The sequence below is a fragment of the Chelon labrosus genome (assembly GCF_963514085.1).
Source record: "Chelon labrosus genome assembly, chromosome: 24".
Classification (NCBI taxonomy): Eukaryota; Metazoa; Chordata; class Actinopteri; order Mugiliformes; family Mugilidae; genus Chelon; species Chelon labrosus.
In genome coordinates, this window is record NC_140357.1 from 4,194,590 (window position 1) to 4,212,731 (window position 18,142).

At 42.0% G+C, this 18,142-nt stretch overlaps 1 protein-coding gene across 3 annotated transcripts; it reads right to left on the bottom strand.

Annotated features, from left to right (window-relative positions):
* Nucleotides 1-57: 57 nt before the first annotated feature.
* On the bottom strand, nucleotides 58-18,031 carry LOC311509426 (ATP-dependent RNA helicase DDX3X-like). Of its 3 annotated transcripts, XM_084574636.1 has the most exons (20): nucleotides 17,684-18,031; nucleotides 16,141-16,192; nucleotides 15,578-15,625; nucleotides 15,037-15,096; nucleotides 14,097-14,300; nucleotides 13,736-13,838; nucleotides 13,485-13,601; nucleotides 13,091-13,190; nucleotides 12,844-12,979; nucleotides 12,625-12,722; nucleotides 12,334-12,432; nucleotides 12,092-12,252; nucleotides 11,856-12,000; nucleotides 11,509-11,653; nucleotides 10,818-10,868; nucleotides 9,578-9,759; nucleotides 8,940-9,057; nucleotides 8,694-8,847; nucleotides 8,479-8,603; nucleotides 58-8,361 (listed from the first exon to the last, which is right to left on the bottom strand). In XM_084574636.1, exons 1-20 carry the CDS (start codon nucleotides 17,726-17,728, stop codon nucleotides 8,282-8,284), a joined length of 2,223 nt encoding a protein of 740 aa, XP_084430762.1. In that variant the 5' UTR covers nucleotides 17,729-18,031; the 3' UTR covers nucleotides 58-8,281. The 3 variants fall into 3 exon arrangements, with proteins under 3 accessions (XP_084430762.1, XP_084430763.1, XP_084430764.1); XM_084574637.1 differs by lacking the exon at nucleotides 15,578-15,625 and having other exon boundaries at nucleotides 17,684-18,030; XM_084574638.1 differs by lacking the exon at nucleotides 10,818-10,868 and having other exon boundaries at nucleotides 17,684-18,028.
* Between the last annotated feature and the right edge of the window lie 111 nt (nucleotides 18,032-18,142).

Here is an 18,142-nt window from a genome sequence, read left to right on the forward strand (position 1 = left end):
TTATTTAGGTGGTAAAAGGCAGAAAAACAGAGCAGAAAAAGAAACACAGAAGCGTCGTTTACATTTGCAAATCCAAACCTTTAATTGTGGTAAAATCAGAATAGTTGCACAGTTCTTTTTTTTTTTTTTTTTTCTCTTCGTGCAGTGCTCTTCGTGCACAACTGCTAAACTAATACATAAAGCAAATACTAACTACCAGGCCGGTGCTGCTGCTGTGTGTCCACACCGAGAGGGTCTGGCCATTCAGTAACGACGACGGCGCTGGGCTCCATTTCGTTTCAAGTCGCTGGCTAAAAACGGCAATCACTCGTAAAGGTCACCTTCGAATCGAACTGAAACGAAGCCGCAACGTGTTTGTAAAAATTTTCCAGTGTCCTTTCACAATAACTTGGAAAAAAAAAAAGCCTCACATGTTTAGCTGCAACATACAAAAAGCCGTCAAGTGTGATGGTTTACCTGCCACGTGTGTCATATCCATCTGTCAGTGATTGCGGCCTTATTGGTGCCGCTTTGCATTCTGGGCGACTGAGGCTACAGTCGCAGGACAAATGATTGAATCCGAGTAGAACTACAGTGTGTATGTGCTTAGTGGACCTACAGTAAAAAACACAGGCTACGTTTCTTCTCATGCAAGACAGATGAATACTCGTCACCTATGCAAAAGACACCTGGAAAGATCATCGATTCCGATTGGCCAGAATCTCGCCCCACGACAGCGCTAACACACAGACGCCTGAAAATATGCAAATCACAACAACATAGCAATAGAACCACAGTTAATTCTGTGTGATGGAGAGTTAAAGATTCGCCACTTGCCAGACATTCACAACAACAAGGGTATTAACAAGAAGGGAAGTGTAAAGATTCAAACAAGAAAATTAAAAAAGAAAAAAAAAAAAACTGACTTGGAGAGAATCTGGACACTTGTTTTTTGTACTGCATGTTTTTTATTTTTTACAAAATGGTCTTTGATCGTTTTGTTAATTAGTTTTTTTTTTTTTTTTAATCCAAACCTTGGCATATGTGGTGGTGTTTTCTCAAATTTGTTCGCCAATTAAAGATGGCTGTTTGTGTTACTGATTATCGCTGTTGGCAATTGAGCCTGTCGCACAAACAGGTTTGTGGATCTGATACTGAGTCCAATGTGACTTTACAGGTAACCTGTGCAGGAGGTTTCTCTTGATCTGTCATAGTCGCATAGCGCTTCACCCTGTAGCCTTCTGGGAAACGGCGTGCACATCTTTTTGTTCTAACCGACGGAAAGAGGACTAGCCCTGCTACGGACAAGGCACGCTACATGCCACATACAGTAACATGATGAAACACTATGACGTCTTTAGGTCATTTAATTTACCGGATTAGCCAAAAACAAACAATTCCAATTTAATTTTGAACTATGAAATATGAATACTGCATAATAAGGACACATATACTGTGATATCTAAAGGCTAACATGTAGATTATTAGTAGGTTACCACGGTCACCATCTTAGTTCAGAGTGCTAGCATGCTAAAATTGGCTAGCACATGATCCAAAGTATGAGAAAGTCACAGGATCTCAAAAAGATGTTGTCGTTTATCTTGAGGTGACATTGAGCATCTTCCACAAATATCACTGCACTTCATACAATGTGGATTAAGTGGTGCCACCCTGCAGCCATGCTACTAGCACGGCTAACAATGTGTGGTGGCTACACCTTGTTGAAAGATTTCTCTGTAAAAAGCAACTTTAAATGTTCAAATAAATGCATATATATTGTAAATGAAGAACTACTGCAAACGGTGTCAGGGTTATTACAAAGTGATGTGCACGCGGCCTGGGTTGTTTTGGCCTTACAGAGAACAGGCGGACTAGGATTAGGTGAACATTTGGCACCAGTGACAGCCCGTTACCGTGACATATTGCGAGAGAAACCCCCCCACACGTTGCGTCTTTAACATTAAAAAGCTCACACTACCCCAGAAAAATAGAAATTTTCACTCATACCAATGACATTCAACATTCAAGTGCCAGTGTTTTTTGTTTACTGTCTTTTGGTCAAGTCACTTTGTAAAATATCAACTTTTGTATTAGGCTTATAAAAATAAATATTTCTCAGAAATGCTTGATAAATTACACAAACTAGCAGCGAAAGTAGACTCGAGAACTCCCGTGTGCAAACACCTGAATCCTACGGTTGCTGTTAACTAGAACTCCACCTGGTCCCAAAAAACTGTTTCATATCTGGAAGAACCTTTCCAAACGACACACACGCGCTAAAAACTGTGGAGAAACCTCTCTATTTCGACACCTAACTGCAATCACGCTCACTCACGCATACATACCTCTCAGAGGTTTGAAGGACATGTGCTACAGAAGATTTAGTTGAACCTTAAACTAAGTACGTGAAGTATTTTCTGTGGGATTTGAAGTGTTTCTACATCGGAGGGGCCTGCAGGCCGCAGCAATGGGAGCATAGCACCATATATTGTTCTCTGACGATCAAAGCACAGGTAAATTAGCTACTGTAGTGACGCAGAATAATTCGCCATGGCGACACCGCCAGTGTGTCCGTTGCCACGGCAACGATGTGTAACGATCTTCACTATTTGCTCCGTTAGGGCTGGGTAATCACCCCTGTGTTTAAGGCATCAAAAAGTTTTGGGAAATAATCAAAAAGCTAAAGTGCTGGGTTTCAGAGGAAGTAAACGGAGCGCGGTCCAAACACACGTTACATTTGAACTCACTCAGTATGTGTGAGGTTATTCACGTAATTCCTTCATGTCGGATCATGAACGCAGAGCGGCAAAGACAGACCTGCTACGGCCTCTGCATAGCTACAAGTAAAAGCTAACATGCTTGCAATGACGCGGATATGTTTGTCTAGCAGGTAATGTTTGCAGTGTCCTCCAGCAGTTTAACATGTGAGCAAGCTAGCATTTGCTAATTAGGCGAAGGCATAACTGTTGCAGGTATAAACATAAGTGTTGGATGAATTTAAATTATACCCTGAATGACGGCCCTAGCAGGGAGTATGAGTCAGGACCAAAGCGGCCTTCACTCCCACCTATAATGCCCTGTGGCTAAAAAGCTAACAATTTGCTCAAGAATGTACCATTAATGGCACAAAATGGCACCTGGAGTCAGTTGCAAGTCGGTAAAATAACAGCACCGAGGTGTTTTTGTAACTGTGCCGAGCTGTGGTCCACATCTCACACATACACGCCGCTTCATGGTGCGTTTACTGAAACTGTTTCAACGTACTGTTAGGATTTTACATCTGGATTGAAGAATACCCAGCCCTAAGCATTTCAGTCTTCAGTGAATCAGCGATTCAGTCATTTCAAGGCACCGCGCATGTGTCAGAATTTGGGCTGATTTCACTCGTACCAGTTTGTGCTAAAAACCCAAGAAAACGTCCCTAACGGAAGGGAGAATGTTGGCGGCTACAAAGTGAAAGCAAGCCACACGCAACTGAACTCTACTGCAGTTACGGGCAGACGTTGGGGGCGCAGGGGGGTATTTTGATGAGGTGGTGATTTGGGGCACAGTGGTAGTTACTCTAACACAATTCAAAAGTAATTAAAACAGACGTATAAAAGCTGTCTGCCCTGGAGAAAGACCTAAACAAATTGCATATTCACAGTATACGCTGAATACTTCTACTTGACAGAACTCATCTGAAGTTGACCTGCTCTATAACTCAAAAATAAAAAACTCCTATCAAAACAAGCAGCATTTAGTGAAACGCTAAGCCGCTCCTTCATTTATTAACATATCTGCCCCCTAGTGGCTGTTAGAAGGCACGGCAACATCTACACACGCAACCACTTTCCTTCACGTGATTTGCTTCCGACAGGTATTTTATAAAGCTTCGCGTTTGAAACTAAAACACAAGAGGCTGCAGCAGCCGCGTGCGAAGTTTGTGGTCGGCAGCAGCCACAGATTCAAGTAACAAAAGATGACGGTGCCTCTCGCACAGGGAATGTCAGTCAACGTGTCGAATGACAGTTAGGCCATGAGTTAAAAATTGTGTTATTCAGTCAATATTCAAAGGCAGAAGCTGCTCTCGAAACAGTGTCACATCAGTTATTGAGCAACTGCCGACAACGCAGCTGGTAAACAAAACATCTACATGTAACGGTGTCCACAACACTAAGTGGAAATGAAAGAGTTATGTTCATGTGGAAAGTGAATCCTAAACTGAGCAAAATCCTCCATAATTGATTGTCATTTGCAACGCATTGTCCTGTTACTGATTTCTATCGTCCTGCTGGTTAATCCTTCAAACTTAGCAACAGTTCTTGTAAGACATCTGACATGGAGACCATCCACCATTGCTGCAGGAGAAAATAAAGTGTGCGTTCGTGTCGTGGCCACCGAAAAATAAAAAAAGTAAAAGAATCGGGTGCTAAAATTGTCTATTGGGACACCTCTGTCAGTTCTGGTCAACAGTTTAAATCAGCAATTTAACCGGTGCTCATAGGAGTTAAGCTAACGATTTATCTGACAGCCGAACCACACGTAAGAAAAGTAGCTGAAAAAAAGTTTTGTTTTTGGGTTCGTCTATCAATGGACACGTTGGAGTGCGGCGTCTTTAGTTCGACGGCTGTCCTTGAAGGCAGCATTGCCCCTAAACCAGGTTAAGTGAGATACCTTAAACCAAAGAGATGCGACTTTGCACCAAGAAGCTTCCGGAAAAATCCGCGTTTTTACATTTTGTACGTGACCTGCTCTCCGCTTGAAGTATTACGTAGTAGTGTTAAAATCAACTGGTTTCACTAAACTCCCTCAAAAATGTACTCGAGTGATACAGATCTGAAGACTGGCCTGAATCGGACTTCTCATTAAAAACTAGTCTGAAAATCACAGAAAAAAATTAAAATATTACACGATAGTTCGAACGTAACTAAAGCCTGCTACTGATTCGTAATTATTTGCTTGGCATTTTTAACTCCTTGACCAAAAAACAACAACACTTGCATATGTTTTATTGTCTTGGTTCAGCCTTGTCATTTGTCAAAGCCAGTGGGCAACTTGAGGGAACCTACCCCGTGAGAATTCCTTGATAGATTAATTTTAGTGATTGGTTTATTTATGCATAAACACATGCTCTGCTTTTGTCAATCGTGTTCAAGTTGCCCACTGAACTAAGCTCACCAGACACTGTCTGGTCCAATGTTGAGTGATCAATGTAATTTCCTATACGTCAAGTGTTGTTTAACTTATAATTCACATTCTTCTTACTGTGGAGATTTATCTCTTTTTTTAAAGAAGTGTTGAACTATTTACATTTTATCTAGCTTCTACATGTAAACAAAAGAAATTAACAGCCAGATACAAATTAATAATTTTCCCCACAGGGTAGCAATAGTATTTTTTGCCTTTATCTGCTGCTAATTGACGCAGTGGGCTTTTCTGCCACTGAACCATCCAAACGTACAGTGGAGTTCCCTTTACAAGTTCAATCAGGGATCAAACATGGACAGCCTAGGTGCACGTCAATTGCACCTAGAAGCCTGGTTCTACAGCAGAGCCAAGCGGGGCTCCCCAGGAATTAGAACTCGGCCCTGTTTTGCCACTTTTCCACCAGCACAATTTAGCCTGTGATTCTTAATGTGCTTGCGAGCTACGTTTTTGTTTTTTTTCTTCCATTTAACATCACCAGCAGGGCCAAAGTTCAACACATACTGGTCATGTTGTTGTGCCAGCTGATGTCTGCAGCAGATTTTGCTTATGCGGACACAAGGTGAATAAAGATAATAGCTGTCAAGACTGTCGGTCTTCTCTGGAAAGTTGACAGCAGAGTGGTGCAGCTTTGACTGAGAGAAACTAGCTAGGAGTGTTTTGAAATGCGTGTGTGGTCGCCCTGCTGGTTGGTGGAAATGTAGACCTGACCAATATTTAGGTGACACTGCAAATCAGGAAGTGAGTTCATTAGAAAGACAAGGCACAGCAAAGCGGGGAGGAACTGCTGAGTGAACACGGCAGTAAGAAAAGGAAAGCAAGCACTGGCAATCTTTCAGCAGGTCTTTGGTTTGGAAGTGACAAGCAATAAACATCGGATTTAAGACTATGACATCTTGTGCTTGATCATTGTAAGTAAGGTAAGAGGCTAAAATGTGCTCTGGATGTGCGGCATTACATCCCTGGGAAGCCCTGACTGCCCCTGCAGTAAAAACGGCTCGATTACCCGATTCTTTAAATTTCACCCCTCGCCTCAACAGATCTGAAAGACAATAACGAATAAACTGGAATGACTTATTTTAGAGAAGACTCTTCATGTAACTCTCCAGGATAGAGTGAGCAAGACAATTTGGAACTCTTTTTAGTTGTGTATCCCCTTGAAAGAAGCTTTTGGCAAACAAGGGATTCGGTGTTTGTGGTGGAAGCAGAACTGGTTTCCCGGGAGCATGGTGGCACTAACAGTCGGTTGAACAGCCACAGCCGCGGATACTATCCAGTAACGTTTTTTTTTCAGCAGCAGCCATGTGGCGTTCCTAATTTCTACAAACCAAAAAATGCTTTGCAAGTGGAAAAGACCGGGCTTTTCAATAGTTTGAGTACACAGCAAGGTAATCGAACAATTGTTACTCTAAAATGAGAGCGTGTTTGAGGAACATATCTACATTTACATGTCTGGATGGCGAGAGACGACTGCTGGGACATGGCTGCTGCTGCTGCAGCACAGCTAAACGAGTGGCTCCGTTACAGACATGAAGTGGCCCGACCGTTAGTGACAAGATGGCTTCAGGGAACCCAACTGCAAGCTCAAACCAGAGCTGTAGATGTGACACACAGGTCAATGAGTAGGACTCTGTTTCCCAAAAGCATAAAACCACTGCTGTTATCTCTGCTTTAGTAACAATTACACCTTCTTCTTCTTTTTTTTTTAAAGAAATCAATGTAATGTCTTTTTGGCCCATATTTAGTCATTCTGGATAAGGCTCTATCAACTTAATCTTTAAATACGGTGACAGTGGTGATATGCTTTGGGGGAACCAGCTCATCAGAGTCCTCCTGATGAATTTTAACTCCTATAGGCAGATAAGGAATTATTTTGAGTTTCCTCATCTCAGTTTTTGTTTATTTTTTTGCCAAGGTTTGATTTAGTTCAAGCCTAGTTTGTTTCCTTCCAAATGGAAATAAAGAAAAACATGTTTAAACCCATACATGACATTAAATACACATTTTTTTTTTTTTTTAGTCACTATTGGCTTATACTGGTAGCCAGTTACGTGTTATGGCAATAAAAACAACGAAAATAAGAGACAATGTTCAAATTGTTAAAGGCACAGTACAGAAACAGATGATTCTCCATAATGCTTAAAACAAAGAAATGCTGTTAACAACCACAAGTCCTCAGACTGTTTAGCTCGCGTTATTGCTAATGGGCAACAACGTTTTCCGTTTGTCCAGCCCCTTACCTCTTCTTTCTGTTATTTAGACTTGGCAAATCAATATTTCAATGTTTTAAAAAGAAAAATTAAAAAGAAAAAAAACAAAAAAACATTTTGCCGTTTCTGTGGCCTCTTTTTTGTTTTTTTATATCCGTCATATAAGAGAAGGAGACCTCAGCCAGTTCCTATTTTTGAATTTATATGCAGACATACTTCGACGTCTCGCCTATCTCTATATTTTAGAAAAGGATTTGGCCGGTGATTTACAACATGGCCGTGCGTTAAATACAAAGGTGATGTGAGGTGACACAGGGAGCCTGACCGGCGTTGGGAGAATGCAGACAAAACACAATGAAGCCAAAACTCAAATCTTAAGTGGAAAAAAAAAAAAGGACTTCCCCTTCTACAGCCCACACGCTGTAAACCTTGTACGTCCTACTTTATGGGGATAAAGAACACCTACGACTTTAACTGGTTATTTTTCTTCAGACACATGGCACAGAGGGAAAAGCTTTCTTACTGAAAGCAAAGTTTGTTGCTAGCTTGGCGCTAACAAGTAAATCTGTGGCCAGTGTTGAAAAGAAACCAACTAAAATTTAACAATTCCTCTAAAATGTTACCTATTTCGAGAGGTGAGACCCGAAAGAAAAAGAAAGAAAATTTTTGTAAAGACAAAAGTGGAGATGGAAAGCAAAGGAAATATCTGAGGAGTAAGTAAAAGATGTGAATGGGGATGGGAGGAGGGCTATATAAATGAGTATAAATAGTTTAATAACATGCACTGGGTTCAGGGTGTTAATGGAGGTGGCTAGACAGATGGGATGCAGGATGACAGTGTGAAGAAAGGATGGAGGATGAGAGAGAAGAGGAAAGGGGGATGAGTGAAGGGGAGATGGAGGAACCTAGTTGCCCCACCAGTCAACTTGAGAGTGTGAGTAGTTGCCTCCATATCCGTCGCTGGTGTAGAAGTTGCCAAAACCTCCTGAGGAGAAGGAGAAAGAAGCAGAGAACACGTCAGCTTTTCTTTGTCATTTCTGTTAAATGTTGCAGTTTTTTGACTTTTCACAGAAGCAGTTACAACTCAAGACCAGATCCTCACCTCCTCCAAAGCCACGGGTTCCTCCATGTCCTGCCTGGTTGCGAGCGCCACGTCCTCCAAAGCCTCCAGGGTTGGCCCCTGCAGCCGTCTGACGATAATCACGTGCTCCAAAACCACCCGAGAACCTGGTGATAAAAATCAGTTACATTATCTGATTCAAATACACCGATTCTGACTAGGTCTAGACATTTAAAGGAGACCACGTCCATGACTACCTCTTGGAGCGTCCTCTGTTGCTGCTCTTGTGCTGGTGTTCATACGCCAAGCTCTCAAGCCATGAGGGAACTTCCTGTTTGGCCTCTACTAGGATATCCAGCAGGTCTTTAGTGATGTTTCCGTTTTTATCATTGAAGAACGATGTGGCCAGCCCTACAGCAAACACACACAGAGGATACAAACATACGCAATCAAACACATCTTAGTGGGACGCTTCCATTAACTGATATTAGACACAGCCTTACCCAGGTTTCCTACTCGTCCCGTACGTCCAATGCGGTGAACGTACTCCTCGATGTCACTTGGCAGGTCGAAGTTGATAACATGTTTCACATTGGAGATGTCCAGACCCCGAGCTGCTACCTGAGAAAGCAACACAATAGTAGAAACACACGTACCTTTTACAGGTATGATATACTATGGACTATAAACAAGGTCATTTTTCTGTTTCTATTGAGGCCGTCAATAAATATTAGTATGTATTTATTTATTTATTTAAAGAGGGACTGCAGAAGTTCTCCTCAAAAGTGAAGCCAAAGCAAGTACAGCTCCCCCTGGTGGCTGGCTGCAGTATAGGTCATAAGCTCCACCCCCTCCATGTTAGTGGGTGGGACTTGGGTCAAACTAAAACACTAAAATACACGTCAAATAACATTTTTGGCTCCACTCTCGAACCGTATTGCGCAAACTCGGCTCCAAACTCGCAAGATAGCGCTGCCCGTATCCCCAGGAAAATAGCGTCAGTTTGGCCAATGCAAGGAAGTGGTGACACATTGTCCATATTTATACAGCGTATGATATTGACACATGCTATGTGGTACACGTACCCATTTCTGTGAAGAACTGTCATCTGTGTGACAAACAGAATTTCACGTGTACTCACCGCTGTAGCCACCAGAATAGGGCATTTTCCTGATCTGAACTGGTTCAGGGCCTCCTCTCGGTCTCTCTGGGAACGGTCTCCGTGGATACTGGTGCAGGCGTAACCCTCCCGATACAGGAAGTCTTCCAAGGCGTCGGCGCCTTTCTTGGTCTCCACAAAAACCAGAGTCAACGAGTCCTTACCTGGTCAACCGAGAGAAAAGACAGCAGAGGTTAATGCGATGAAAATCTCCTTTTGACTTGTTGAAAACAAAGTAGCTGTTCAGACTGAACATTACAGTTTTCAAAATCCTGTGCAACTATGGCACTACCTCTGACAGGAGTATCATTACATGAATCAAGCTCTGGAAAGGATTAATAAACCATTATACAAAACGTAACTGCTTCAGTAAATCTAATCAGGCTTTTATAGAATTGACTTGTAACTAATGCAGTGTTAAATGACAAAATGGACACCAGCACCAGAACAATCCAATTTTATAGCGACATTGTCATGCAAATAACAAAATGTTGATGTTCTAAATGAAAAGCCATTTGCGATTTTAAAAGAGAAACAAAATCCGTTGGCGCAGTTGTGGAATGTACATCCCTTAGTGTGAACAAATCATAGTTACAGGACATATTACCACAGCCATGTTTGTAGATTGTATGTCATGTAAGGGTGTTTCAGTCCATGGTGTGACACATGCAGGTTGCCCAGTTTGAACTAATCACGTCACATTACAATCGATGCTTTTGTACGACCAGAATAGTGCAGTGTGCATAAAAACAATCTGAAGAATCAAAATAAAGTAGCGCTGTGTTTTCATGCAGGCACTACTAGGGCCGTTGATGGATAGATTTTGGTCACTGCATCGCCCTCCGACATCCTCCTCCTTCACATTACTAAATGACCCACATTCATAACCAGTTTTTAGCTGTGACTACGTGACAGCATTGCAGCACCCGGAGTACAACGTGACCAGAGTCTCTCCATCAAGGCTTCGGGTCTGACATGAAGACACCACAGCAACATAATGTACGTAAAGATGCCACAAAAACGATCCGACTATAAAAAGGAAAAAAAACAAAACAAAAACAGGTGTTTCATTTGAGCAGACTAGACTTGTGAAATGGTACACAGAACCGAAATCGAGTGAATAAACAAGGAATTCTCCATCCATAGGGAAGAATTATAAAGTCAAGCATAATTACTTAAAATATGAAATGACAGATAGAAGTTTCTTGATTGAGGATCTTACCAGGTTTCTCTATGTTGTCTCCAGTATTGTCCTGTACCTCGCTGGGGATGACTTGGGATAAAACCACACCAAACCACCGACATGTAAACTGCACTCAGTAACCAGTTGAAAACCAAATTTGTATATCTAATTTGCTTTATCAACACACAAGTACACTGATCACCACAAGAAAACGTTTTATTTTACTGAAGAGGAAGTATTTTGAGCAACTAAAACTGCTGTCAGGAACGACCACTGCCTTTGTAAGGCCAAGAAATAAAATATAATTTGATGAAATATCATCTATTAAACTTGCAGGATGTTTCTTGATGTAGGCGTCTAATCACCAGAAAATGCAGGAAGACTTACTCTTTTAAATTAGATTTATTCAACCCCTGTCAGAGCTGCCTGAAATGAATTGCAGCCCCGCCTACATACATTACTTATCCAAATGTTTTCAAGAGTTGAAAGACAAAGATAGACATTACATAGTGCTAAGCATGGGACACGTAGAAATGTGTTGGCTGAAATGCGAAGATGACAATGTGATAATGGCAAAAGGACAGAGGAAATAAAATTGCATCGTGTTTGTGTGTGTGTATATGTGTGTTTGCAGTAGCTCGTCACAGATGTGGAAATTTAAATTCAGGTTGATGGCGATGTGTTTTAAGCAACAGTCCGGACAAAGGGAGAGTTAGTTGTTATTTCTCACCTGTAGCACTGAGCAGGTCCAGGAGGAAAGACCTCTTGTCACTCTCTTCGACCCACACCACTTTCTGAGTGATGTTCTCTGAGGTGGAGCCCACTCTGCCCACTGCCAGGAAGATATACTCCTCCAGGAAATCCCTGGCTAGGATCTGCGGAACAAGCAAACAATTTGCTTACAAGCTGATTTGTTTTGCACTGTAAAAAAACTAAAATATCACCTCCTTTGAATTTAAAATGAATACTTTAAGATGTAAACTATGATTTCCATTTTAGTAATAGCTGTTTTTTGACCAAAACACTTCAAGTGAGGTTAGAGCAATTCATCTTAAAATAAATTCAGTGAAGACGTACCTGGATCTCTTTAGGAAACGTAGCACTGAACATCATAGTTTGTCGGATGCCTTTATGTGGCATGGTGTCCTGTTCAACAATGCGCCTTATCTGTGGTTCGAAGCCCATGTCCAGCATACGATCTGCCTCATCTAGGACCAGGTAGCTAAAGTGAACAGGTAAAGAGAAGTAATTTTTTTAAAAAAACACAAAGCATGCTTTTTAATTTCATCCATCACTCCATCTTTCTGCCTTACTTGCAGTAGTCCAGTCCAATCTTGCCTCTCTCCATCATGTCCACCAGTCTTCCTGGCGTGGCCACCAGCAGGTGGCAGCCTCTTTCCAGGTCTCTAATTTGCTGGCCGATGTCTGCTCCTCCGTACACGACGCAGGGGCGCACTCTGGAGCGGTAGGAAAACTAGCAAGAAAAAGCGAAGGGTGAAGTCGTGAAGATGAAATGTTTCCATTGTTGCACGCTAATGTGCGTTCTTCAAAATACCTTCCTGGCTTCATCGTATATCTGCAGCGCCAGTTCTCTGGTCGGAGCCAGTACCAGAGAGATGGGGTACTGCTTGCGGCGGCCGTACTTTCCGTTCTCCTGCAACACAAAGGCAACACCACATTTCAACGGTCAGATAAGCGTGTTGAAAAATTTGCAGCAGTGGTGGTCCCCTCCCTGTGAGCAAGGATCCATCGAATGGGACAAAACAGAATGTGAGGGGTTGCAAGGTTTCTGTTATTTGATGTGAGGAATAACCATAGTCACCATTTGGGGGATGTTTTTCCTCACCTGTCCAGACGCTTTAGCTGCATTAAGAGCTTCTCCTGGTCCCTCAGTGAAGATCTGGCTCAGAATTGGAAGCAGGAACGCCGCCGTCTTTCCAGAACCTAAACACACAAAGTCAACCTCATCCGCATGCATTCAGCGTCTCATTTCACGGCACTGTCTCAGGAATCTAATGACGATATTAGTGCTTTGTTTGTGGAAATGTCAGGTTGTGCGTGCTACCTGTCTGTGCGCAGGCCATGAGGTCTCTCTTGGACTTTACAATGGGAATGGCGTATTTCTGGACAGGAGTGGGTCTGGTGTAGCGACTCAGAGCAATGTTGCCCATGATGATCTCACCCATGTCCACATCTTGGAACTACAAGACAAACATTTATTTAAAAAAAAAAAAGAAAGAGCTGTGGAAAACAATAATAGAGCTGAAATATGATGGTTACTGTTAAATTCCTAATTGAAAAGAGCAGCTTACACTCTCGATGTGGTGAGGGCAGTTCTGTCCTGTAGCCTCAACGGGAATGTCATCGTATTTCTCAAAGTTAATGCCAGTGTTGCTGCCGGAGAACAACTCACTACAGAGATACAGAGCGGGTTAGTGTGATGCTCAGAAAAGACACATAATGCCACAATCAAGAATCTGCTTCACAAACCCAATGTATAGTTGTTATCAGCTACTTGATAAATTATTTGTTGTGTTGTTGTGTGTTATTTAGTGATACAAGGTCCAACCTTCATCAATATCAAATGGTCAAATGTAGATTTTAAAATGAGCCATAACTGCAACCATGTCTTGTGATCGTATTACGAGATCTGACTTCCCTTAACTTGAATACACCGCTTTAAGACCCGTGAAAGCACAGACTCACTGTTCAAGCCGTTCATTTCGCGGTGTTGGTTTGGACCAGTCTCCATCGTCTCTGGACTCCTCCACCCAGCGGCTGTTTCCTCCTCCTCCGCCTCCACTGAATCCGCCATGCTCGAACCTGATCGCAGCAAACGTGTGATGCAAGGTTTATTTTTAAAATCCGAGAACCCACACCGCTTTACACAACTTCAGGTTGCAGCGTAAAGAGGCTCTGTGAGATTAGAAGTTATTCGGTGTGTCTCATCCACTCACCTCCCTCTGTTAGCGTTGCCTCTGTCGTTGAAGAACGCAGACTTCCCCCGGTTATTGCCAAAACTGCCATAGGCTTCCTTGGGGGTGTTCCAGCCGGTAGCGTCTAACAAAAGAATGGATGCAAAACTTTTAGAGAATAGCTTCATGCATACAATATTAACGAAGCAGCGTTCAACAGCACAGTGTGGTATCAACAGCTGGTGTCTGAACTCTAAAATGTGGGAGATGCCGACTGTGAAACATCTTTCATCTGATGTGTTCTCTGGTAATTACAAGAGAATCAAGACTCAAAGCTGTATGCCCACGCTCAACTTGGTTAAAGTTTTGAAGTTAGAAGTGGTCTAACAACTCTAAGTCGTACCTTTATTCTCGTACCCAACAAAACCCATTGGCTGCGCTGGGTTGATGGGGTTGAAGGCCCCGCCCCTGTTGCCGCGGTAGCCGCCTCCCCCGACCCCACCTCGCCCCCGCTCCATGCGAGGCGGGCCGCGGTTGAACGAGTTGCCGGCTATGCGAGCGTCGTGGTAGCCGTTGACGAAGTTGTTGCGCCCCGCGTCCCAGCCGTCTGCAGGGGAGGAGAATCGTTAAACCACCGGGAGGGGGGTGAAAATGATCCCAGCGTCTCATTAACGCCACATCTGCAGGATTATTAATCATCACCGCTGTCAAAATCAGAGGGCTGATCATTTTCTATTCTTGTTGCTTACCAATAACTGACTTGAGCAGGAAATAAGAAACAGTTATGAAATAGGAAGTGCACCGTAGCACACTGCAGGAAGTTATATATGCTTCCATTTGATCATTTAATTATAAAGCAGATTTCAACGGCGGGTTGATGAAGGATGTTTTGAACCCTTCACCCTGTGTAGCAAAAAAGTGTGGTTGAACTGGTGTTACAAACATAATACAGATAACGGCCCCTCATCAGAAACTGGATGTATATCAAATCTCTCATTTTAAGGAACATGACCGACACCAGAAACCAACATCCCCGGTCAATATGACTCGGTCATTTCTGTTTTTGTGTTTCGAAATAATTCATAACACAACTGTTAGTGGAAAATCTCTGTCTCTCTGCTGCTTACAAAGATGAATTCAGGTTGAATTCAACAGTATTCTTAAAATCTTCTTAAAAGAGCTGGCCACTTGGGTTAATAGTGACCAGCACTTAGTACCTGGCTGTGCTATTAACGTTTGAAGCATGGTTGGTTGGTAAGATCCACTGTTAAGAGTTTTAAACAGTGGATCTTACCATCTCAGTTACGGCGTCCGTAGCTGTGCATGCATCAGAAAGAACTTACAGTTGGCTGCAGGTGCAATGGTGTAGCCGCCGGGTCGTCCAGCAGCAAAGGCATTTCCTCCTGAAAAAGAGACGTTTCAATTGTGGTTATGATCAGTAACAGATGCAGTGATAATACATATACTTATGGAGTTAGATGTATAAAGAAATGATTTTACAAATGGGTTCTGGACGACTCTTTCAACACGTAGTTACCAAATTAAAGGTTTTTTAGTTTTCTTTATAAGCCACATCTCCTACAATTATTCTGACATTTAATTTTCTGTTTCCGTAGAAAATTTACTGTGTGTCTATCACCAGATCTGGTCACACAGATATCCAAAAATAAATTAAATAACTCTGCCTGGATCGTATTAAATGAGTGATTCCGATTTTTTTTTTGTGGTTTTTTTTTGTTTTTGATGAATGATTTAAAATAAAGATGTCTTACAAGTGTGTCTCAAATCTTTTATGGAGCAGTAAACCCATTGATGTGGTCACACAACGCAATCAAATACACAAAATGGTGCTTTTTATTTCAAGGAAAGTTTCACACCACTCACCATTTTTGGAAACGTCTTTGTTCCGTAAATGTGGAGGAATATATCGTCCTGTGACAGACATCAGTTACAGAACTTATGTTACACTGAATATGTAATGGTATAAAATTTGTAATGAATCGACTCATTGAGATTTATTGTGGTGGCTAAAGGTTTATAAAATGACAAGAGGAAATGTCAAATAAAGCTTAGAAATCAGCTTTTTTTTTTTTTTTTTTGGATATACCATGACCTGGATGGCTGAGACCCCTTAAATGACAACAAGAGGAAATTCAAGGCGCACTGAGAACGAAACCCAGTGTCGAAATAACAAACATTTCCTCAACTAAATGCCCCTGCATTCAAAAATTAAATAATTAAAACCACCATGTGATGGAAAAGTGTCCACATGTAATGAATTATAAAACTTCATTTTGAATTATTCAAAACATCACCCACACATATGCATATTTGAATCTATACAACATATGTTTCCAACGTAGTGTCGACGCACAGTATTTTTGTGCGCGTGACGCATTTCAACTAAAAAAAATATTAAAAAAATACAAAACATGTGGGCTGCTTACTATTGGTCCCTCCACCTTGTCCGTCGGCACCGCTCAAGTCTAGGACAGCGAGCTGGAGAGAGAAAGAAAGCCACAAATAACTAAACTTGCACACATTTTCAGAAACACAAATTACACTGTTTTCTAGTTATACATCTGTGTGCGACCTCCCTATACATCCACCTGAATTTTAACATAGTGAAAAGTGAAGCTTCCATCTATGAAGTGCAAGTTTGTTGTTGTGGAAGAGAAAGCACTGCCGTATTAAAATAACTCCAGTGAGATTTTTATAATCCGTCCGTATCTTCTCTTATAGGGTTCCGCATCCAGATTTCCACCGTTTCTATCTGTTTCTATTCAGCAAATCAAAAATACACATGGTAGAAACTCACTGATTCTTTGTTTACCTGGTTTTGAGGTTCCGTAATATTTTTTTTCCTTACAGCAAATCACCCCAAAACGTTTGCTCACATTCACTGTACAGAAACCACACTGTCCAGATTTGAAAACACACAGATTATTGTGGTTTCTTTCGCTAGATGTTGATTTAGCAAACGTCTGAGCCTCAAGCAGAAATCCCATTGCACTGATTGACTTCACAGCTGGTTTGAGTCACCGAAAATGCTCCTTAATTAATGCCACTGCTGTTCAGGGAAACCACTTTGGTTTGTTATGCATTCATTTCCAGTGTTTGTTTTTGACGATCTCCCACACTGCACCAACACTTTCTGCTCTAAAAAAAAACAAAAAAACTGCCATTGCAGCTTTCGTTGCACTCTAACTGAACTGGAGTGGATGTGGGATTTGTTCAAACGGGGCCAGTGCTGTGCATTAAACTCTTTGTGCCAGACAGACCTTTCCAAAATATCAGCTGAGGACATGCAGTACTTTTCTGTTGCCATCCAACTGTCTGACCAGTCAGACACAGCTAGACTACCTTGATAGTGACGCAGAAGAAATGACCATTTTTTAAGCGGGACGCAGTCAAGGCAAGCACGGAGACAGTGCAACACTGCGTATAATCTGAAAACCGATGGGAAACGCTATCAAACGCCGCATTATCTCTGTGTCAGAGGCGCTAGCTCCATCCCCGCACACCTCCATTTTATTATTGTATCAAGCTGCAAGACGAACGCAGTGAACGGAATAGTTGATGGGTGCGTTGCATATGTTCACACGGTGCAGCCAACGGCACCGTTATTTATCATTTCGCTCTCCGCTGCAATGAACAGTCCGTTTGCACTCTAAGCTGGCTATCACATTTAACAGTAATATTAAAGCTTTCTTAAATCTATTACACAACTTTTAAGTGTAAAGAACACAAAACCATATCCCAGTCCACACCAGCAGTGGTAAAAATGTTTTTGCACATCGAATGGTTCGTTCACCGCCCCTCAGCCACTTTTGGTCGTTTGAGTGTAGAATTCGAGCGCACACAGCGCTAGCTAGCACGATAGCATCCCGTTAGCGATGTTGGGCTAGCCGGCAAGCTAACGTTTATCCCTGCCGTTATAACACTTTTCATCAACTGACGCTGCAAACGAATTAAACTGGCGCGGCTTACCTGCTGCTCTAGACCGTGGGCATTTTCGACGGCCACATGACTCATAACTATAGAATACGGAGGAAAAATGTTGCCGTTGAAAAAGGACCTCTTTGTTTGCCGGGTTTGATGTAATGTTATTTCTCCTTTGCGCTAGCTTGTTTCTGTGGTTACGAAAGATGACAGTTATTTCATTGGCTTAAGAGTTGCACGTAACTTTGCAGAATACTAGTAATGGATTTTAAGTGGAGGTAAATTCCTGTATTTTAGCTTCAAAGATGATACTTCGTGCAAACTCAGCTGATGTCGGTTTGCTCTTCAGCAGAAGCTGAGATGAATGTACCCGTTAAGCGAGCATTAAGACAACGGGAAAAACATCCGGTAATGTCAAAATAAAAGTTATTTTGACCAAAACATAGACATTGAAAGTTTGTTAGCTACAGAAATAAAAATATAGTACATATTGATAATAATATGCAA

Excerpts from the sequence above, each read along its gene's own strand:
- LOC311509426 (XM_084574636.1), bottom strand. The coding sequence starts at position 17,728 with ATGAGTCATGTGGCCGTCGAAAATGCCCACGGTCTAGAGCAGCAG. Across the intron at positions 13,191-13,484 it reads CGAAATGAACGGCTTGAACA|TGAGTTGTTCTCCGGCAGCA; the intron begins GTGAGTCTGTGC and ends GTATCTCTGTAG. Across the intron at positions 12,433-12,624 it reads CAGCTAAAGCGTCTGGACAG|GAGAACGGAAAGTACGGCCG; the intron begins GTGAGGAAAAAC and ends TTTGTGTTGCAG.